Below are 24,312 nucleotides of genomic sequence, written 5' to 3'. Positions count from 1 at the left end.
GACTGTGAGATCATGACATGAGCCAAAGTTGGATGCTCAACCAACTGAGTCACCCAAGGGGCCCTGGAAAAACTAATTTCTTAGCATCGTGTTTAATTTCAATATCTGGTCATGGAGCAGGAGACTATAGTCCTTTTCCACCTCTAACTTCCCACTCAGGTACTTGTCCTTCCCAAAAAAACACACCAGGGTGGTATCTTATGTAATAGCAAAAGAACTAAAAAATCCAGAGACCGTAATAAGCATTTCTGCCAGCCTCCTTTGGCTGATATAGCAGGACCCAAGTCATCATGACTGTTCCATAGGATGCATGGGACCAGATATATGTGGAAGAAAGTGAAGGGTAGAGGTCAAGGCAAATAAAGCTGCAATCAGGTGAATGCAGCTAGAATGGTCAGAAACTAAAATACCCAACTTGATTCTTTTGGTGGTGATAAATTAAATTAAATTAGATAGATTAGTTTAGATTAGATTAGATTGCCACCTATGTGGTATGAATACTTTCAGAGGAAAATAACTGATTTCTTTTACAAAAGTGCAAAAACAATTCAATAGACGAAAGATAGCCTTTTCCACAAATGGGGTGGGGGAGCCATTGGATATCCAAAAAAAAAAAAAAAAGCAAACAAAAAAAGAGAGAAAGAGCTTTGACCTAAGTTTCACACTTTACACAAAAATTTGTTCAAAACAGATCACAAAATTTAAATGTTAAATGGAAAACTATAAAACTTCCTTTAGGAAAAAAAACAGAAGAGGAATTTTCGGGAACTCAGGTTAGTAAAAAGTCTGTAGATGTGATACCAAAAGCACAATCGATGAAAGAAAAAACTGAAACATGGAACCACATTAAAATTTAAAGTGTTTGTTGTGAGAGAGACCTAGTAAGAGGATAAAAATACAAGCTGCAGACTGAGAGGAAGTATTTGCAAACTGCATATTGGACAAAGGACTACTATCCAGAGCATATAAAGAATTCTCAAACTCAACAATAAAAAACAAACTGTCCAAATACAAAATAGTGGCAGTAACAAATGCTGGCAAGGTTGTGGAGAAAGTAGACGGTCATACGTTCATTATGGAAAAGTAAAATGGTACGGCCACTCTGGAAACAGTTTGACAGTTACTTTGAAAACTCAACATGCAACGTGCATTTTAACAGAGAGACACATTTTAATTGCTGCTCCTGGTTCATCTTCACACTGGTTTGTGAAACACAGCAGAATGTTCAATTGTTACAATACCGATGCAATAAATCCATTATTATACAGACATGCTCTCCATTTTCTGTACCCAGATGATAAAATGCAAGGAGTCCATTTTCCAACTCTGACTATTTTCTTAAGTTTGATATGCAAAATCTATTTCTTTTTTTTTTTTTTTTTTAATTTTTCTTTTCAACGTTTATTTATTTTTGGGACAGAGAGAGAGCATGAACGGGGGAGGGGCAGAGAGAGAGGGAGACACAGAATTGGAAACAGGCTCCAGGCTCTGAGCCATCGCCCAGAGCCCGACGCGGGGCTCGAACTCACGGACCGCGAGATCGTGACCTGGCTGAAGTCGGACGCTTAACCGACTGCGCCACCCAGGCGCCCCCAAAATCTATTTCATTAAATGATTATAATTTAGGATTCAAGCTCCTTTCCCTTGGTACCAAATAAAACCACTGCATTACACACACACACACACACACACACACACACACACACACACAGAATCAGAATAGAAGAACCAATGACACACAACTGTATTGCAGAATCATTTTATTTTCTGCTGCACAAACATCTTTCTCAGGTAATGTTACCAGAACAACCTGTTTATGAGGTTTTATAGTTTGGGATAAATAGAGTTTAAAAAAGCTACTCTCTATCATATGGAGTTGTGATATAAAAATGGTTTATAGGCTATATTTTTCAAAAAGCATTTAGCTAGACTATAATCCTGCTGAGAAAACTTTACTATATAAGTGTATGATATGGAATGAAAAGATATGATTAAAAAGTCTTCTGATCAAGAAGCTTGTGGTCATCAAAGGAATGTTAGTCTCCGCAGAGGGCCACCAGGATTTTTTCATAATCTCCCTTGGTTTCATCCTGTTGATGAAGAAATAGAGTATACTTAATGCTACCTGAAACCACAATCAATGGAAAATATTTTTAATCATAGAAGAATTATATATTTGTAGATTAACAGTTATAGAACGTATATCATAGTATGTGAACTCTAGGATCTTTGCTAAGAATATCATTTACTTAAGTCATATAATTAATATAGCAGATAACTGATATTTGTTAATCAATTATTGTATAAAAAGCAATAGCTTTCAAGATTCAGATATATTGACTATGTTATATATTAGAGCCATTATTTCCCAAGAATGAAATACCACACAGAACTGGGTAACTTAACACAATATAATTTCGTATCACAGTAAAGAAGGACTATGTGACTCACTCACCAGAAAGAAAGTGATAAACCTGTGATTTTCTCACTTTTTCTTGGTAGATTTGGTTATCCAGTGTAAGTGACAACTTAACTTTAAACTGTCAACTATCTTTCAATCTTTCAAGAAGTTTAAAACCTTTGACTTGTGTTTCTTTTTTACTTTTAACATTATAATGAAAATTTAAACTTGCATGTTATACATTTTATATTAACAAAATTAAGGAAAAACTTACAATAGTAAGTTTCTAATCTCTAATCAATAGTCCTTGCAAAATACATCATTATATCTCTCTACTAAAATGTTTTGTTTGCTAAATTTATACATGGGAAACTAAATGTTTCCACGACTGCTGGAAATTGTGTGTGGTTTTTCAGTATAGAATTCACAAGTCCAGGGAAAGTTCAATAAATTACGTATCCTAAAATAACAAATTAATCTTACGCATACAATCTGCAAATATGTAAATCAGCTTTTCTCTTTGAAGAAGTTGCAAAAAGGACTGCCGTTTGCGGGGGTGGGCAGGGAGCATTATGAAAACCACAACATACCAGGATGGCTTGGCAGAGGGAGACACCATACAACTTCTGATAGCATGCTTTGATATCATTCATGTCGATTTCAGAACGGGAGACCATAATTCTGATCAGTGCCTTATGACGAGTCCCAGCACCCTGTTTAAAACAAATGATGGTGAATGTCATAGTCAGAGCATACTCTTAGTAAAGCAGGATATGGGCTTGAACGTGAAGCTTTTTTGTTCACTCATTAAAACACACATCCAAACACACACACACACACACACACCCATGCACTTGACACAGGTAAGAAATAAATGACAGGGATCCAACTGTTGCACCAGCAGGTGTAAGCTTTTACCACCGCTTGATTGGTCTTCCATCATCAGTCTTTCTTTTGTCCAAACGCTCCAAAAATTACAAATAACACGAACCTTCTAATTTGCAAATCTGATGGTCAAATTCATCTATTTAAAACCCTCAGTGGTCTTTGGGTTGCGTTTAGGATGAAAACCAAACATTTTGTCTGGGTTCACAATGTCTGCCTAGTCCCACAACCTCTTCTTCCACTATGTACTCTCACGCTCATTGTATTTATCATCTTCAAAGTGTCATCCGGAGTCCTCCTCCTGGACCAACCTTGCTTCATCCCTCCATTCCTTCCACCACCACTGTCCTCTGGCTAATCCCTATTCAAATATCAGGTCTTAGTTTATCAGAAGGCAAGTCTACACTGATTTTTCCTGCTCTTATTCAGTGCGAGGCGTTCATCCGCACCCAGCTAGATAACCATCCCCTTAGATGGCAGCAGGCACGAGGTCTGGGACTGTATTGCGAACCACACAGTGGACCATGTGTATCATTTCAGAGGGACTCTTTCCTATGAATTGAATAGTTAGATCTCTCTCTCTCTCTCTCTCTCTCTCTCTGGGGACTTCTCTATTTTGGAGTTGCAAAGGAAAAAAGAAGGACGACTTTTCACAATACATGTATACAGGTGGCATCCTGTACAAGACGATGCATGCTAGAGAATGAAGTTCAAGTGAAGTGGCTGAAGTGGTATTTATTGCAAATGTATCTTAATAACACCTTCCACTTGTGTCACTTTAAAATGACGTTTTAAAATCTTAGAATGAAATATGAATCCAGGGCACGGATGCCAGAATAACAATAAAAACAAAAAGGAAAGTGAAACACAGAAAGGAGGAAATCGTAAAACCCACAACCTCAGCAGAAGTAGGTTACTAAAATCACATCTTAAAAGAAAAAGTAACCTTTCTCTGCTGACTCAGGTTTTGTACAAATCACGAGTAAGCCACCAATTACCGACAACCTCACCTTACTACCTCACCCATAAAAAAATACAACAAATCTGACCGAATTTTATGCTAATAAGGAAGGGTATTGCCTTTTGCACTAGATGGAACAATGATTCTTTTTAGGAGGGAGATATTAAAATAAGCATGGCTTGCAAACGATATGAAGTTTTCTGTTGTTCTCCCCACAAACAATAATTTTATCCCTAAGCAAAGCACATACACACAATGTTACCTTCATGGCATGATGAAGCTTCTCAGCAAAGAACATCGGTTTGCTTGTGGCACACTTCACTGCAAGACAGGCACACTTAAGTTGACATATTTACCACATGACAAGAAAGACACGTATGAAGGAAACATAAGGAATACAGTTTCACCAGCAAGATTCTATTCTACGCTTCTGTTCCTCATCCCCCCACCTCGTAACGGATATTTGGCCTATAAGAAACCGTTCCCTAGATGGCGTTCTGAGTAATCTTTCCCCCAACAATGTCGCCTATCTCCTCCTGTATCTTAAATCCATCCAGTACCAACTCTGGTTCATGCTATCCGGAGTATACTCTTCTTAGAAATGCGGAAACCAGTAGGTGTTAAAGGCCATGTGCGCACACGGTCAATACTTTTCTCATGTCATAAAAAGAATTTTTTTCAAGTGAAATTGGGGCTTGCTTTCAACATAAGGCAACTGCCTGATAAAACACTAACACATGCGTCCATTAGTGATATTCTCTACCTTGCTACTCAACGTGTAATCTGTAGACCAAAGGTATTGGCATCACCTGGGAGCTTGTTAGAAATGCAGAATCCCAGGGCCCCACTACAGACCTACTGAATCAGAATCTGCACTCAACAAGATTTTCGGGGGATTCATGAGTGCGTCAAGGTTTGAGAAGCACTGCTTTAGAACATACGTTCCCAGGTAATCAGGATAGCACAGGAGACCTTTAAAGCCTTTTTCTTCTGAAGGCCTTTTCAGAAGTCTCTGCAGACCCACTGAATTAATCCCTCTGGATATGACTAAGATGAGTCAATCAGCAAGTGGCAGACCAGGATTTGAATCTGCATTTATCTAAACCCAATCTCATGCTCTTAATGACTGACCACTCTGACTTTCCTCCGAGGTATGCCCTGCCTGGTGCATCACTAAATGCTCAGAAAGTTATTTCTCGCCTGCCCATCTTTCTGATAAAAGGAATAATATCTTTTATTATTAAGAAAGCCATTATATGCCTTTAGCTAAACATTCATTGCCATTATCTTACATGTTGCCTCTATATGAAATATAAGTTAATTATATCAGCTTTTTTTTAAAAAAATGATGGGACAGCATTGACCATTTCAGGTTAGAAGACTCTCCCCACTGCAGGACCACATACCAATAGCTGTGAGGCATTTCTCGATGTCCCCTTTCATTTCCAGGTCCAGAACTTTGTTCATGTCGTGCTTACTGTACTTGGCGTACTTCTGAAACACTGAATATGAAGTTTAAACTAAGAGATGTACAAGGCATCCTATTTTGGGGAAACTAGCAAAAGCAGGGCGACTCAAAGCATTCCTTGACTGAATTTCAAAACACACATTTTAAAGCTAATTATTCAACTGAGCATATTTTGGATACTTCATCTTCTCCTAGGAATGTAACTCTCATGGCTATTTTGGTGCTCCTGTATATTTTTGGGAAATCTTTGCAAGTGTTGACATTTATTAGAGCTGGCGTGTGATTGACAACCGTGATACTCACTACATCAGAGCCAAGTGCCATACCAAATGGATCTCCCCTTCTATAGAGATCTGTGTACTAAATGTCTCTTATTTTTATCATTAGAAATCAGTGTGCTATTATAAGATAATGAACTTTCGATCATCATTAGGACTTCCCCTTTGCGTTGGCTGCGAAAAGGTGCAGAGTCAAATCTTGTGCTCAAAGGCCAACTCTTGTTGCTTTGTGGTGTGGGGCGGGGGGGGGGGGGGACCGCTGTGCCCTTTTCTTCACTTAGTCCTGAGTTTTTAATGTTTTTCTTCATTGTAATTTCACTTATCCTATGTGTGTATTTTGTCACACCCATTCCAAATACTTTGAGAGAGTAGAAATAGTTAAGATAATGAAATAATGTTCTACCTGCCAAAATCACAAAGTGTGTTTCAAGTACTATAAAATGGTGGCCGTTCAACTTTGGGCAAATGTACAAATGGCAATAAGGGGTCAGGAGCACCACATCCACTAGGGATGGGAAGGACACTAATTAAGGCTTCTGCCTTTCCGTTCTTTTATTTGTCCTCAAAAAACCCTGAATCTTCCATAAGTAATTTTCAGGAACCTTTTTTTTTCCCCATTTACCTTGGCGAAGATGGGGATATGCTCTGGTGGTGAGAATGGTAATGAACACATTCACATCTGTCCCTTTTCTCCTTTCTCCTGCTTCATATAAAGCCTATCAAGAAACACAAACATAAACATTTGACTATCTGCCGACTTGATACCCGCACAAGAATGTTAGATCTCTTCAAAGATTTTCTAGGCAGCTGCTTTGTGTCCAATTCAATCACAGTAAGCAACGCTAAGAGTGCAAGTTCCGTAAAGATAGGGACCGTATTTGGTCAAGTATCTTCCACGGTATGTTTGTGCCTTGCAAACAGTAGAGACTGAAGATGTGTTTGCAGAATAAGTATTTGCTGAATTAAATTGCTTTCAGGTTATGCTGTATATCAAGACAACTCCAAGGGACTGTCTAAACACAGGGTGTTTTTTTTTACTCTTGATCGTTCAGAGTAACTACCAGCAAATGGTACTAATAAATCAATAATTCAAACATAACCTAGACTTGAATTTTGATATTAAGATTTCTGGATTCAAATTCTGACTCTGGAACTTAGTTGCCCTGTAATCTTAGATAAACAATTTAACCTTAGTGAAGTACAGATTTTCCTCTTTTGTAACTGGAAAAGATAATCTTTGTCGTACGGTCACAAGCACGCTCTGTTAACTTTGAAATGTTAATTGCCATCATCCTCCTGGGCCACTATTAATCCAGGTAGCTGCCATAAATATACATCCAAGAGCCCTGATAGTCTTAAAATGGAAAGCAAATTCAGAAATGTCACAAGCAAATAAGAATCATTTTTTATTATAGGCAGTTATTCAAATGCTAACTTTTGTTCTTTGATACGCTTGCATGATTTCTATTAAAATGGTCGAACTTCTGGTGGACATTAAGTTATTTTGGACTTTTCAAACAAACATCTGGTATGTATGCATTTATTCAACCAAAAGTTAATGAGTGCCTTTTATATGCAAGATTATGTACCAGTATTGTGAAGGGAGTGAGTATGGACAGATAAGTTTCTATCCTATTAACTCATCATAATGAATTTACAGACATAATATTATCCCATAGGGAAAGCATATGCAAATAATAGTTGTCTTTTTTTTTTTTGTATTTAACAGAAATTCCAGGCCCTAAAGTGGCACAGTTTCTCTAATGTTGCCAATGGATTGGTGTATAAATAACCAGCAATCTCACTGAAATTATATATGTCAATATACTTGAATGTATACAAATGTTATAATTTTTATAACTATAATCATTACTATAATGATTTTACAACATAAACATACATCTATATGTATGAACTCATTGTACTGTTCACTGTTAAAAGACGGTTCAATGTGCTTACCCTTTACACTTAAAAATTATTTTTCCCTTTCTTAGACATGATAAGAAAAAATTCAGGGTTTTCTCAACAAAAAAATTCTTAAGAATGACAAATCAATTTCTTTCAATCCCCTCCCACTTTGTGAGAAATGAAATCTATTAAGAACATAAAGATCATGTGTTTCACTCTGTTCAAATACAAATGGGTGTGCATCACTCAGGGAATGAACATTAGGGGTGACTGGCCTCTAGGAGGATCTAAAGTTTGCTTTCACGTAGAGGCCTCAGGTGGTAACCCCACCTAACGCAAGACCTATCTGACATAGGAAGGTCGACTCCAGAAGTATTTGTGAGCACTTGCTTACCCTGGCGTCCGTATCAGCCAAGTCGTCATTCAAGCCAAAATCCTCAGATCGGTCACCCTGAAAAAAATCCCCATTCTCTGGTAAGTTGTTTTATTTTATTTCTTTTTTAACTTTTTTAAGTGTTTATTATTTTTGAGAGAGAGAGAGAGAGAGAGAGCAAGCAGGGGAGGGGCAGAGAGTGAGGGAGACACAGAATGGGAAGCAAGCTCTAGGCTCCAAGCTGTCAGCACAGAGCCCGATGTGGGGCTCGAACTCACACCGACCGCGAGACCATGACCTGAGCTGAAGCCAGCCACCCAACCGACTGAGCCACCCGAGTGCCCTCTGGTAAGTTGTTTTCTAGCATGTAATCTCATGATTTACTTAATTCTCTTAACATCAGGTACATAACACTTTTTTGAGAAATAGAGAGTCAATTGCTTATTTCGAGAGAGAGAGAGAGGAAATCTAAGACTTGACTCCTCATAAAGGAGGAGGTATTTTCTGAACTAGTTGAAGTATACCTTAGCGAGGGAAAGCAAAGCATTCCGATAATCTCCAGATGTGTCTGAGGTGATATCTTTAGCCAGATCTCTCTTCAGTTCTGAGAAATAAGAAAAGTGTATTTTGCAGTAAACTAGTGACAAATAATGGTGGTAGTAATATCTGACGTCTCTGTGCTGGCTTACAATTTGCAGTGTCAAATGTTCAATGACTTATGGAACGTATCTCAAATATTATCATTTTTTAAATAAAAACAGAGTAATCAGAGCGAGTAAAATCTTAGATCATCAAAGCTATTTCCATAGGGCAATGAAAGCAATTTAGATAATACTGTGAATGAAACCTTACGGTCATAAAACTTTTGCTAGCAAGAATAAATTGCATAGGTATACATGACTAAAAATCAATTTTGAAACAAAATATGCCAAAATTTAAGCAATGGGATGAATTAGAATATGTATTTAAAACCATAAGCTAGAGGTACTTCCTTGAACACAGATTATGTATTTACTTTAAAATGTTATAAATATCTTATATGTGATATAGTTTTGCATACATGTGTAAATATATATATAGATAGATTGATTATATATATAGATATAGATTTAAAATGTTGTAGAAAATCCCTTAATTAACTAGGCAAAAATAATGCTCTAGTACACAAAAATTAACTGAATTTATAATTGAGTAGAGGACAGGGCAGTTAAATAAGCCATCATTACACTATATTTGGTATATAATAGAGAAATATGGATATATACCTTTGTAAACTATGTTTTATCAAGCAAAAACGAACTGATAATAATGCCTTTCTTGATTATCATTACTGATAAATGGATCTAAGAGAAATACCGATAACGAGATAAGAATCGCAGAAAATGAGGTTAAAACCTTCCTTATTGTGATACCTTTATTAAATTGCCATGTGCAAGAGCTATTGTATTCCCTGTGCTTGGTATGAAAACCAAGCAGAAAGATCCTGTATGGTGCCGCATATTAGGATGGGAAAACAAACGCTGAAGGCTTGGGAAACTAGAAATAGAAATTAATAAAATTCCCAACACTGACCAGGACCCGGTGATAGCGACCCTGTCTGTTTACAGTGTTGAGCGTATCTTTTAAATGAGATGTGTCACTGAATAGATAAAATGATCCATGGCTGGTCATTCATCCCCATGGTTATAGCTAGAGATAAAGAGTAAGTTACAAAAAAACATAAAGAGTAAGTGAGTCATTTATGTTCATAATGACTGAAGTTCATAATGGTAAAGGTAAAGTTTCCTTCAGAGGATTGTAAGTACTAGACTCTACATTTTTTTTTTTTTAATTTTTTTAATGTTTAATTTATTTTTGAGAGAGACAGAGACAGAATGCGAGTGGGTTGGGGCAGAGAGAGAGGGAGGCACAGAATCTGAAACAGGCTCCAGGCTCCGAGCTGTCAGCACAGAGCCCCACGTGGGGCTCGAACCCACAAGCTGTGAGATCATAACCTGAGCCGAAGTCGGACGCTCAACCGACTGAGCCACCCAGGCGTCCCTGGACTCTACATTTTCAAGGGCACATGGAGAATATTTTGTTTGGAAATTTCTGTTCTTGTTATCTTTTCAAAATAAAAAACAATGGGACATTTTTTGGACATAAATCTCAGAAAAATAGGAATGTTTTTAGGAAATTCTTTAAATTCAGCGCTAATAAATTGAGTTTTCCATTACAGTAACATGTGGCCATTTGTGCTAGAAGGACATTTTCTATTAAAGTGCAACGTTGATGAGGGGTGGGATGCTGTCTCCCTCATCAGCACCCTGGCAACTCGAGTGCTGTCTGGTAACAACGTGTGCATGCATTGACACATGCCGAACAATGGAGAAAAATTATAATATGTAGAATTTCCAAAGCCCCATTATTAATATCCACATTCAGCTTTGAGAAACACATACCACATTTAGTTTCCGAGAGGCGATTTGGACTGTTGGGCATTAAAACATACCTTCTCTATAGACTCTGTTAATCTCTCTGATTTCTTTGTTAGTTCTTGATACCAAAATCTCATCCAGAGTATCTTCATCAGTCCCAAGGCCCTGGATTAAAGAAGAAATGGAGGAAAATCTTATTCAAGAGCATCTGCTAGCTTTTGTGTCCCAAAATTCGTTTGAATCTGGCAGTTAGTAACTTTCCCACGGTATGTAGTAAATATCCACAATATTTAACGATTACAACAAACGCTATTATATTGCTCTAAAAACATAATGGATTTAAAGCCAGTGTTTTGCACAAAGATGTGAAAAGTGAGGCGTATGATTCATTGCAGTGACATCATGAAAAGACTGGACATAATACAGCTGCTAACTCCAACATTCATTCATTTATTTATTTACTTATTTACTTATGTATTTATTTATTTACTCATTCATTCATTTTATTCTCACTGATGGGCTTGCCCTGTACTGGATGTTGAAGATCCAAGAAGACAAGTAAGTGGACTTGGTCTATACAATCTCTTGAAAGGAGTTTTGGTTAAATAAGGCCATTTACCTTCATGGCAGCACGAAGCTCTTCAGCATCAAACTGGGCTGGAGTTTTTAACAGAGCCAAAACAACTTCCTCGAGGTGACCAGAAAGGGCTTTCTTCAGAGCTTCATCCAGGGGCTATAACCAAGAGATTAGAATCAGGGCCTCTAATAAGTAAATGCTGATGCTGGGTAATACCACATTGTGGGGTTACCTGACTGTTAGGTAATCTTACTACCGATTGCTAAATCCAGCCACCTTTTAGAGCTCCTTTCATTCAGGTACAAAATATGACATTTAGAATGTTACCTTCATTTTTTAGATCTAGAGTGATTACAATGAAATTCGCTGAATTCATTGATAACTTTCTTTTTCTTTTAGAGACAGTGCAATCAGGGGAGGGGCAGAGGGAGACAGAGAGAGAGAGAGAGAGAGAGAGAATTTCAAGCAGGCTACACACTCAGCATGGAGCCCCCTGCAGGACTCAGTCTCACGATAGTGAGATCATGACCTGAGCCGAAATCAAGAGTCAGATGCTCAACTGACTGAGCCACCCAGGTGCCCTACACTGAGAACTCATAAAGGACTTCTTTAAGTATTCTCTTGATGTTTTACACAGGAAGAAAATCACAAGGCTCAAACATAGGAGTTTGTATTTTAACAGAAACAGTAGTAAGAATACTTCAAAAATAATGTACTAATAATTTTCCAGCCTTTGAGGTTTTCACTGCTCAAATAAGCATTACAATCAAGCACTGGTATTATATCATTTTCTAACTGGACTCCTTAAAAATATTACCCATTATTGGTATAGAGAATACAAAGCTTACTTTTAAAGTAGAATTATATGTATAAACTTTACATTCAGACATTTAATCACTCAATTTAAAATTTAACAGAAGACATATATCAATCAGAACATATTCTTTACTGCCAAGAGTACTCTTGATATTCGTTATATTCAAATTAAAGACTGGTCTTTAATATAAAAGTCATCTGCAAAGCACCAAGACGACTCATGTCTGAAACCAGAAAATTTGCTAGAATTGATTACACTGCAACCAAGCAAGGAAATACTGTCATCCTCGTCTTAGTTGTAGGGGGAAAATAGTGTTGGAGACTGAAAAAAAAAATAGGCGATTTGTGCTTCAAAATCCATGTTTATACATAAACGTAACTGAAATTAAATATCTAAATGTACCACTCGACCTACCTTTCCTTTCTCCTGGAGATACGCTGCTTTGATCTGCTGACGTTGCGCATTGTTTCTCTTAGTCAGAATGTCAATGATGGTTGCTTCATCCACACCTGGAAATAAAAGACCACTAGGCTTTTAAAATCAATTTTCTTCATCATCAATAACTGACATAAAATAATTAATTACCAAGATGACCCAAATGAAGTTCTAGAAAACTAAGAAATGGAAATTATACCAGCCTAAGATATAAAGGCAGCATTAAAGGGAAGCGTTTCAGATGTCACTCCCTCCATCTGAAGGAGAAAGAAAGAGAAACTGTTCCCGACCCTCATAGCTGCAGTGCTTGGTCCTGATTTAAACCCTAGATGTGAGGAGAGGTGTTGATTCCAGCATTGAGTTTCTGCTGGAAATGAGCTGGTAAAAATATCAGTCGTAGCAACAGAGATTCTACTGATTTGACCCAAATTTCCCAAGTGCTGAAAATTCCTAAGTTCTTTTGACGAAGAAATCTTTTTTTTTTTTTATCTTCAAAATGAAACAGACCTTTCCCACTGCGCATGGCCGGTTTTCAATAGCCATTCTAGTGGCCATTCTGAAATGTCCAGGAGGGGCGGTTATGGGGAGACATCATTACCTTTGACTGTTATCGCTTTATGCAAGGCGGCAACATCCGAGGATGGGTTGAAGCTAGGATAGGGGCTCACTGCTGACCCAGGACCACCTTTGGAGCTTTTCACAGTTTTCTGTGGATGAGACAGACACAGAATAACGTCCACTCCTTCATACTAGCTTCTCTTCTAATCTTAACTAAGTTATTTTATTGTCGCTTGACTTACAACGTATTCCTGCTCTTCATTTTCAATAAACCAGGCCTGTTTGAGGAATTCTGATACCATTGCCATTTTCAAAGAAGTATCTGGAAAGAAAACAGGTAGATGCTTTTACCAAACAAAAACCTACAGCACATATATGCCATTCTACTCTCTTACATACATAAGACATAGAGTAGTCTTGACCTTACTTAAGGATTACATTTAGGAGCATAATAAAATGCTAGATGTAAGCTCTTTAAAAGGAGAGTCTGACCCTTGAACAGAAACACCGAGCCTCACCCACCATTCAGAAACTTGGTTCTTTCTTGGCATATTCAGTCCTAACCTTTAGGGGCCAGATGATTCTACAAGTGGGGTTGGTGATTTACTTCATTGCTCTAAATTTATAGACCATCTACCATACGCCAAGCACTGAAGGTCCAGAAAATATTCAAACATCATGCTTTCCTCAGAGAGCTTCAAGCTAGTGCATGCTTCCTGTGGGAAAACACAAAAGCTAAATGCTGGCTGATCTGAGTCTCTCTTGGAATGCGTCAAGGTTAACCTGACAGAAAAGTTAAAGAGAACACAACAGAGAGAAGGCTGTCATATTTGGGACGCTACTAAAGCAAGAAATGTTGGCAGAAGCCCAATCCAAAGAGGTTTAAATTATCTCCAACGCTTTGGGAAAAGATGAATGGATTTCTAGAAAGAGCAGTACGATTCCATTTATATTTCAGAAAGATCACTCATCCTAGATCATAGAGAATGGCTAAGAGATGGGCAAGATGAAAGATTGGAGACCGTTTAATAGGCCTTTAGAGAATCTGGGTAGGATTGGTGAGGGCCTAAAGAAAAGTAAGGGCTGGAGAAAGAGCATAATGTTCTATTTACATTTATGAGGTAAAACAATCTGTGACAATCTGCCGGAGTGGATTCAGGCTCAAAACGCTAAAGGAGCTTGAGAAAGAGATAGTCAGGTGGCATTTCCCCCTCAAATAATTGTTTCCTTTTCCATTCCTTGGTATAAAATTATTTCAGCATTTGAAGCAATTGCTACCCTCACATTTCTTCCTAGCTGGGCTGTCCTAAATATTAGTCCTTCATGGTTTTCCATCCAACACAAAAAAAAAACCCCAGATTTTATAAGAGGTTCTTTGTTCTCATACGAAGCATCAGGGTGATACTGCAACATAGATGTCCCCTTTTCACAAACTCTGTCTTGAAATTTTGTTAATTGCTATCATGGTTCAGTATTTTTATTTAATCAACCACGTACATCTTTAAAACCTGAAGCATGTTGAAAACCTAGTGTGTTCCCTGTTTTGTCCACAAAAGAAGCTCTCGGTGATCCTTTCGGGCTGGGGATGTGTTTTGAGGGGCTCGTTCGTGAGCAAGGTTGACATATCTCTCCATACTGCTTTGTTTATCCCTCTGGAGACTACGCCCATGAATACATCTGAAGGAGTTTGGAAGGGAAATCTCAGCAGTTTGAAATTCTTCATCAGAAGCTAAATGAATCATGAGAAGTAAAACCCAGAACCTGACTCCTTAACAGCATGTTCAGACGAAATATTTCATCCATACCTGCTGAAAAATAACCTCAGTTTCAAGTAATGAGATTAAATATGTGAGAGAAACCATATCCAAAGCAGAAACTATCTTCACTTAATTATCATGGGGATTGTTCACATTACTATTCTGTCATCAGTGAGAACCAATATTTTGTGCATCTGTTTAAAATAACCTCTTCCCCCTCCAGCAACTGATAGATTTAAAGTTATTTCCTGACGTAAAGTCATGATGTACAATTTTGCACAAGGTTTTACTTCCTGTTACAGTCATAATCTGAGGCCATTGCTGTTGGCACAAGCAGATTCATTTTCCAATTATGTCATTGGCACATCCAGAACTTCTAGTAATTTCTGGCAAGGTTTCAGGTATTTGAAATTTCCATTTTTATAATCTCAGCCATGCCTTTCGTAAAGTAGAATCCTCAAAATGAGTGATATGATTGGTCACTTAGTACAGTACTTTTCCATCAATGAAATATGTATTCCAGTATTTCCACTCTTTTCAATTGGAAAAAAAAAACCCTCAAAATAGAACAGAGACTATGGATATTGTCAAACATAATTTTAAAAATGAACCCCAGAACTTCAACACAAATTTTATGAAAACTTCACTGTGCTTCATTTTTTTTTTCGCTTTTCAAAAAATGCTCACATAATGCATTGATTTCTTCACATAACACCAAACAACACAAATAAGGGGGCTGAATAATTTATTTGACACAACAGAGTTTATAGAGGAGACACCTTTGTAACATATCTTCTGAGTTCCTAGATCTTATAATCTGAAATAATTTGGATGGTCTTGGGGCACCTGGGTGGCTCAGTTGTTTAAACCTCTGACTTCGGCTCGGGTCATGATCTCATGGTTCGTGGGTTTGAGCCCCGTGTCGAGCTCTGCGCTGACAGCTCAGAGCCTAGAGCCTGCTTCGGAGTCCGTGTCTCCCTCTCTCTCTTTGCCCCTCCCCCGCTCTCACTCTGTCTCTCTCTCTTAAAAATAAAAAAATGTTTTTAAAAAATAATTTAAAAAAATGAAATAATTTTGATGGTCTAAAAGCACGGTCTGGAAAAGAAAAGTAGTCTGAATAGACTGTCTCAGAAAAGCAATTTGAAGAAAATGGAATCTCAATCCAGCCAAATAATATCGACTAGCTCTTAGCTTGAGGACACGGGGATACTGGCAGGATGTAAGAAATTGCCCTAAAGGAAAAACATTTTATCATGTACCAGTAGTTAAGTGCTCAATGTCAACTGCAAGTATTAGCAGAAGTTTTTAACAGTTGCAACATACTTTACAAATACCACAGCAAAAACATTTTGGCCAAACTGAATTGCTAAACCATTCTGTCTCTTCTGTAACTACCCTCTGCATGAAAACTGGCATTTTGTACCTTGATAACACATATTCAATAATTCGAAGGTAACACTTGCTTTACTTTAGATAAATAATGCATACAAGGATCTTTTATAGACTGTTACTTGTTATATAGATATCAGATATTATTACTATGCAGAGAAAAAATTTGGTCTAGAAAATAGAATCGTAGAGTTAAAAAAAATAAATTACCCTAAAGCTGCAAAAGATTTTCTTTATTCTTTTTTTTTTTAGTTGCAACGTTTGTAGGGTATGTATTATTTTATTAACATATCTTGGTGTTCTCTCTCTCTTTCTCTCTCCCCCCCCGCCTCTCTCTCTCTCTCTCTCTCTCTCTCTCTATATATATATATATATATATATATAATCTAGGTACTAATGAACTCTGAAACCAGCATTATCCAAGATTATCCAAGATTCACATTATCCAAGATTATCTCAGTCTTTAACATCATCTAATTTGAAGATGAAATTGGCCATTTATACATAGGTTGACCTATATGGAAATTAACAGTATTTCGGAGTTCTTCTAGTGAATGATCTGTTTGTGAACATGCACTGCCTACCAATATCATTTATCTGTGCATAAATGTGTAACTTTCTAGAGATGAGCATTTTTGTGTATATTTATGTGTCATAAGAGAGCTCTCTTCATCTCATTCAGCAAGGAATTACAGAGGGTAAACACACATAAAAAGTATGCCCAAGATGTTAGGCAGAATACAGGATCCATGCTTACAGCACTATAAGATAAAGGTATTCCAGAAATGGTACGTTAGTAATTGGGCCAGCTCAAAATCTGAAAACACTAAGGCTTGTATCAAAGTTAATTTCCTGATTTCTCAAAAACTGCACAACAGTTATGTCCTTGTTTTTTTAATATAGAAAGACAGAAGTAATTTAGAGGCATAGGGCCATTGCATCTGTAGTGTTGTCTCAAATGTTACAGAAAAAAACACAGACAGGGTGGAGTGAGGAAGAGGATAAAGCGAATGTGAAATACTAACAATTGTGGGATCTGCATACAAAGTATATGGTAATTCTGTGCGATATTCTTGAAACTTTTCTGAAGGTTTGAAATTATTACAAAAGTTTTTTGTTTGTTTGTGTTTCTTTCTTGTTTTAAATCGCAAGGTCTATCTCGGTTGGCCTCATGAAAGGCTACTTCCAGGATCTGTAAACAGAAGAAGCCGATTTTTATGGTCTCTCATGCGTCCTGGTGACAATCTAGAATGATCGGAGTTATCCAGAGATACCAGCAGCAACTAATTCTTGCATAGGACAGCATCTTCATTCCTATGTTCTACCTGGGAAAAACAGTGTAATTCTTCTGGCAGTTTTCTAGACAGAAGCTGTCAAACATCAAGTCATACATAAATCTATGCCTTCTGATTCCAAAGTATTGCAAATTGTTTTACACTTACAACCAAAAAGACACTGAGTGACAGGAATGTTATTTTTAAGAGCTCACACACTCGAGAATCAGCTTCATTACCAGTGAACCCATGGAGACTGTGGCAAGGTTTACCCTAGCACTTGGGGGTTTATTCTTCAATGCTTTGGCTTGTGCTCAGTTTTTCCCTTGACTATATATATTCACGGGACCTTCCCTTACCTGCTGGTGTGAGGGAACCAATTAGACTATACAAAGGCATGACTCATTCATGAAGAACCATTTTATGAAAGGTACTCTCATGAATGTTTTGCCTCTAGGCCTTTGGATAGGGTGTTTCCTTTGCTTGGAATGCTGTTTCTTCCTCCGTATTTGCTTCCCTTGCCAGAATGTTGCTTCTAAAGGGACTCAGCGTAGACCTCTTCACATCCTCCAGAAAATTTTCAAGCGTTCAACACTCAACTGGGTGAAGTTCTGTGCCTCTTCCAAGATGTCCTCCTGCCACCCTACACTCGCCCCTACCATTCTGTATTATCACTTTCTATTTACCTGTCTAGATGCCCCAGCAGCATTCCATGAGGGCAGTGCTAATCTACTATTCATCATGCACCTCCAATCTCTGGTATTTAGTATATTAATAAGTATTATTGAATGAATAAAATAGTGGATCAGTGCTAATTATTTAGGAAACACATCTATACATTTCACAAACGTTTCTTCATAGCTATAGGATATAAAATAAGAACTGAAGAGTTCTGAGCCCTATTTGGATTCCCTTTAACTGACTATATGGCCTCAAGAAAACATTTAGCTTCTCCAGGGGTCTTAATTTATAAAAATATGAGTGTTGGAATAAATAGTGTCTACAATGCATAATAGCTCTGAGGTGCCTATCTTAAATTTCATCTCAAGTGGATGGAGGTGGGGAAAATTAGCATAATTAAGGAAGGTATTATATAAATTATATCTGTTCTGATCTTTCTGATAAAAATTTATCCTGTTTTAAAGAACGATGAACTCATCTACTCCAAAAACTGTTTTGGGTTGATCGCTGAAAAATACAAGGTCCACTGTTTTAGCTGCTTAGCTCTGATTTTAAATACAGCTCCAGGGTTTAGAGAAGATTAAGAACAACCGATTCAGCAAACTAACATCATAAACAAAACTCAACTTTTGCAGCTCTTTGGGTGGAGGAAGCATTTAATAAGCACGAAATGCTGCATAATGTTATTATTAACTATTTTGTCAACATCCATCAAAGGTTGGCTATCTGCCTTGTGTGGTTGAGCCTGGGGGCCAGGGTGTTGACAGAACTTCTGGGGAGGAGGCCATTTCTGAATTAGGGAACCAGTGCTTTACCGCATTTGAATCATTTTGCAATGTGCCTTCCCTTCTAGCTATCAAAATACATTCCTGCGGGCAGAGGGGAATATTATTTTTTCAAAGTCCATGCAGAATTTTAAATATAAACAGGGCAAGAAAGAGCACTTCCTTCTTAATCAAGCTAGCATTAAAAGTTAGATGTCAGGGCATTTAATTTAACATTCAAAATGGACTAAGAAAAATTCTCAAAAGAGCACTTGTAATAAACGATAGCTGGATATATGATGATTCGAATTCTCTCTCTTTTGCAAATATATCCAACACCAGTAAAAAGTCTACCTTGGATTTGTTTGGTGCTTTTGCTACTAAGGAAAATAATTTCTAGAGGACCCAGCTGGCATTTACAGGAATAACTTATCTGACACCAGCCAGAAAATACTTTCCTTCCCCTTAGGTTTTCACATCCACACTTGAAAAACCTGTCTATGACACAGAGACTCCAGGAATAAGAATGTGGCCACACCCTCTTTAAATGAAATGATTAATCAGCGGATCCTCTTACTTATTTACACTGCATAAATAAACATAACGTAATTTCAATGTAAATTACAAAGGGCATAACTATCACTATGAGGTCTGAATCTATTTAATTCTTAGAAAGAAAGAAAGAAAGAAAGAAAGAAAAGAGGAGAGGAGAGGAGAGGAGAGGAAATAGTCCTGCCATTTTGAAACAGTTTCCTGAAACTCCCCTCCAGCACTTCTGTTCTGTACTGGTTGCCTACAAGTATCCACCCTCCATCATGATTTCCATGTAACACACACACACACACACACACAGCTCTTGAAAATGTGTAACTCATAGGAGGAAAACACATTCTTCCCTTTTTCTTCTATGGTAATTCACCAACAGTGCAATAAGCCAGTATTAAGCAAACTGTCCATATTTGTAAAACTCTTAACTATATAAAAGAAAACATTACAATTTGTGATTTCCGACATATAAATACCCAATGTGATTTTACAGAAAGATTTATCAAAACATACTAAATGCAGCTAGCCATAAATCCTGGAGAAGCAGTAACATTTAACATCACGATGGGACAAGTTTTCAGAACAATCAAAGCTAACTAAAAAGAAAACTAAGACTTACCCTTTTTCTTCACCTTCTTCCAAAGCACTGGAGAGAGATTCTCCTCTGAAGGTTTCACACTAGAAGTGAAGCCTAGTGCTTCTGATTTTATAGAATTTGAAAGGAGACCACACCTAGCAACCAGAAGTTAGTAATTGGTTGCCCTTTGTTTGAAGTATGTGGCTCAGCCTCGGCCGAAAACAAAGTGAAACAAGTCTTGCAAAACTACCAGCTGAACCAACTCCTAGCTGACTGCACAGAGGAAAAAAAAAAAAAAAAAAAAAAAACACGGAAAGACAGACTTTTTTTTCCTCTTTAGCTTGCATTGCTTTTTCCAGAGAAAGTAGACTGCGGTAGATTTCCAAGGATGCAGTACTGTCTACCCCAATCCTGATACTAATAATTGGCATCCTTTTTTTAAACAGGCTGTGGAAGGAAAATGTATACACTTCAAAACAAAATAAACCTAAGAAAACCCTTTTAGTTTGAATCCTAGCTCCACCACTAGTTACTATGTGACCTTGGGGATATATTTAATTTCCCTGAACTTGTCTGCTTTATTTTTTTAAGTTTATTTATTTACTTACTGTGTGTGCAAGCACACACACACATGCAAGTGGGGGGGGGGGGGCAGAGAGGGAGGGAGGGAGACAGAGAATCCCAAGCAGCCTCTGCACTGTCAGTATAGAGCCCGACATGGGGCTCTATCCTGCAAACTGTGAGATCATGACCTGAACCGAAATCAAGAGTCAGATGCTCAACTGACTGAGCCACCCAGGTGCCCCTGAACTTGTCTACTTTTGTAAATTAGGGATAATATTATCTAAGCTGCCTACCCACTAGAATTCTTGTGACAATTGAGAAATTATATATAATGTGTGTATATATATGTATATATATATATGTGAATATGTATATATATACACACATACATATATTGTAAATTTTAACACCATGCAGTGCTGAATAATTTTTATTTTTATATTTTACCAGCAATTTTCTTTCCTTAAAATAAAAGACTTCTTGTGTTTACATATGGCTGGTGGATATAAGTAAGAAATAGAAAAGAAATAAAGCTCCAGATTGTCCCAAAATTACAAACGAAGTTAATGCTAGAAATATGATCATTATGACATTCAAAAAAAGGTATTGGCATTCAAGGAAGGCCTATTTACGGCGTTTCTTTTATAGAGAATCAGTTGTACAGATAGATATGCATAGATCACTGACATTCTAGAGTACTTGAACACTAAAGGAAGGCACTCAAACTATACAGTGAAAGGGTTACTAGAGTAGCATCTAGTACAAAACAGGTGCCCCAAGACATTTCCTACTTGCCACAAGGAACAGAAATTGGTTCTGGCAGCCTCAATGGTGGTTCAGTTTTATTCTTCACAAAACTTTACAAAATTCTATGTGATATTTCCATTAAACTATGCAGAGCTGTAAACTCTGTCATGGTGTATGGTACAATTTATGGGGCATTTTAGTGGTTTGTTTTTTTGCCTGTTTTCCTCAGAAATATTTCAGGTAATTATACATATCATTATATAAATATATATATATATATATATTCATATATATATACACACACACATATATATGTATATTATATGTATATGTGTATATGTGTGTATCATTATATATAATATGTGTATAATATATAATATAATATATATTATACATGTCATAATAATATATTATTATATATAATAATATATTATATATAATATATTATATATAATGACATATAATATATAATGACATATATATGCCTAGTATATTATATATAATGACATATAATATATAATGACATATATATGCCAGCTTTACAAAAATCAATGAAAATACTTTCTTAAGATTGTCAGATTTTATAACACATTCTGAATTCTCAATGCTAATTTCAGTGAAGTCAACATATTCTGATGTAGGATGATCAGCTAATCTAAATATTTGAGAAAATGCCAATCTATATATTTGGCACTTACTGTAAGTACGTGTTGAGCAAATTCATTAGCTGCTAATTAATTGTTTACTATTACTGCATTACATTTCGACAGATACAGACCAGCTTTCTAATATTACATTTATTTTGTCAGGTGTGAAGAGGAAAGATAACAAAATTTGGTTTTATATTTGTGTTTGTATTACTAACTTTGGTAATGGAAATGATGGAACATTTCTGCACAGTGACACCCTTGTGAAATGAAGAAAAAAGCCCGTGTGCCTTTTATAACATATAACCACGTAAAAGAAACATATAGGTTTATTTTCTTTTGTTTTTTTGTGGTTACCAGTAGCATAAATCCAGAGGAATTACTTTATATACTTGGATTTGTAAGGCACTGGCAAATCTATAATAGCAACAATATTCTTTCCAAATTCTTGTGGAAGAATTAAGAAAAAAAAGTTACAAGAACAATTTTTTTTTCAAAATTCACTTTTAGCCAGAACTCTAAAAGCAAGTGAAACTCCCAAATATGAAAAGTAAAGAAAGTCACTAGTCATATAAGAACACTGATGCGAATGATGGGTTGGAAACGTTTTCCCCCCACGCAAATCAAGCGGATTTGTGGAAATAAAATAAAGCATAACATATGTTACCATTTAACAGCTAAGGGATAATCAGGGGTTAAGTGTTTCCTGTTCTTGAAACCCCAGGACTGCAGCCCCTGAGACATGACTCACCCCTCTTGGTGCTTCAGGAAGGTGATGAGTCATCAGCTCCAGTTACTTTACAGAGAGAGAACAGAAAATAAAGGAAGAGGAAAAAAAAAAGAGAGAGAGAGAGAGAAACGATAGTTAAAAGCAACCGCTGTGTGTTACATTTTCGCAGCATCATTATTTCTGCTCCTTTAGTGTGGACCTGATAGCCAAAAGGAAGCAAAGCAGTGAGACAACGTAACAGAGCAGAAGTATGCACCTAAGACTCCAGCAAAAGATCTGATTTAGTAAGGGGTTTCCTGCCACCCCTTTCTGTTAGGCTCTGTCTTCAGCATTTTGTTTCGTATAGAGAAAAGATATATTCAGAATCATCAAGAACAGCATTTCAGGGGCGCCTGGGTGGCTCAGCTGGCTAAACGTCCAACTTCAGCTCAGCTCATGAACTCAGCTTGTGGGTTCGAGCCCCATATCAGGCTCTGTGCTGACAGCCCAGAGCATGGAGCCTGCTTCAGATTCTGTGTCTCCCTCTCTCTCTGCCCCTTCCGTGCTCACGTTCTCTCTCTCTCTCTCTCTCTCTCTGTTTCTCTCTCAAAAATAAATATTTAAAAAAATTTAAAAAAAGGAACAGCATTTCACTAAGATCCCCCAATTTCCACTCACCTTCCTCACATCCACTATCCACAACCCATGGGAAACATTGCTTTAGTCAGTATTTAAAATGTGTTCACAGGTTAAAGCATTTTGAGAAATAGTGATCCAAATGGTTTTCCCTTTACCTCCAGATATGTCAATAGTCAAATAATTATCATGTGCGTGCATGCACACACACACACACACACGCACACTAACTTACTGGGATGATGATTTTGAGAGACAGAGAGAGACAGAGCATGAGCAGGGGGGCAAAGAGAGAGGGAGGCATAGAATCCAAAGCAGGCTGCAGGCTCTGAGCTGTCGGTGCAGGGCTCAATGTGGGGCTCGAACTCATGAATTGTCAGATCATGACCTGAGCTGAAGTGGGACACTTAACCCACTGAGCCACCCAGGAGCCCCGACAGTGTCTCCTGTATTTTTAAATCAGAAATAGTCCTCTGTGATAACGCAGGCAAAATAATAACCAAATAACTTCTTATTACACTTTCAGTTCTACTTTTTGTACACGGCCTATTTTTGTAAAGCTAGAGTATAAAATCAGTCAACTCTTCTATGTAGCCTGTATTTCCATCATCTCTAACATCTTAGAGTGAGGAGACAGAGTCTTGTAAGATGCTGGACTTCTTTCCAAAAATGCATCAGTTGCATTTTTGTGACATGTCTACTAAGAAAATATTGACTTCACCTGATGCCTAATGATTTTGTGGTTTGTTTCTTGAACTTTCTTCCTCTACACTACGCAAGTTTAATATTTTCACTGTTGATGGGTTAACATTTTGACAAGTTATCTTGCTTTCTTGATATGGATTCAATAAGAAAAAAAATGCAAAGAATCACCCTGTCCCCCCTAAAAAGTAAACCAGGTTTGGAATTCCTGAGATTGGAATTTCCTTATCCCCATGGACTT

At 37.2% G+C, this 24,312-nt stretch overlaps 1 protein-coding gene across 1 annotated transcript; it reads right to left on the bottom strand.

Moving 5' to 3' along the window:
* Positions 1-1,743: 1,743 nt before the first annotated feature.
* On the bottom strand, positions 1,744-20,480 carry ANXA1 (annexin A1). Its single transcript, XM_045470276.1, has 13 exons — positions 20,109-20,480; positions 13,321-13,400; positions 13,119-13,227; positions 12,500-12,594; positions 11,311-11,424; positions 10,766-10,856; positions 8,799-8,878; positions 8,296-8,352; positions 6,616-6,709; positions 5,654-5,749; positions 4,510-4,568; positions 2,992-3,114; positions 1,744-2,090 (listed from the first exon to the last, which is right to left on the bottom strand). The coding sequence occupies exons 2-13, from the start codon at positions 13,384-13,386 to the stop codon at positions 2,037-2,039; spliced, it is 1,038 nt and encodes a 345-aa protein (XP_045326232.1). The 5' UTR covers positions 13,387-13,400; positions 20,109-20,480; the 3' UTR covers positions 1,744-2,036.
* Positions 20,481-24,312: the final 3,832 nt, after the last annotated feature.

This window comes from Leopardus geoffroyi, chromosome D4 (assembly GCF_018350155.1).
Source record: "Leopardus geoffroyi isolate Oge1 chromosome D4, O.geoffroyi_Oge1_pat1.0, whole genome shotgun sequence".
Taxonomy (NCBI): domain Eukaryota; kingdom Metazoa; phylum Chordata; class Mammalia; order Carnivora; family Felidae; genus Leopardus; species Leopardus geoffroyi.
Note: the sequence above shows the minus strand (reverse complement) of the source record. Positions and strands in the feature narration are given on the sequence as shown.

Bases quoted from the DNA above. Each gene is read 5' to 3' on its own strand.
- ANXA1 (XM_045470276.1), bottom strand. From the start codon at position 13,386: ATGGCAATGGTATCAGAATTCCTCAAACAGGCCTGGTTTATTGAAAAT. The intron at 6,710-8,295 runs GTAAGCAAGTGC...GTTTCTTGATAG, and splicing joins TGGCTGATACGGACGCCAGG to GCTTTATATGAAGCAGGAGA. The intron at 3,115-4,509 runs GTAACATTGTGT...TGTTTTAAACAG, and splicing joins AGCTTCATCATGCCATGAAG to GGTGCTGGGACTCGTCATAA.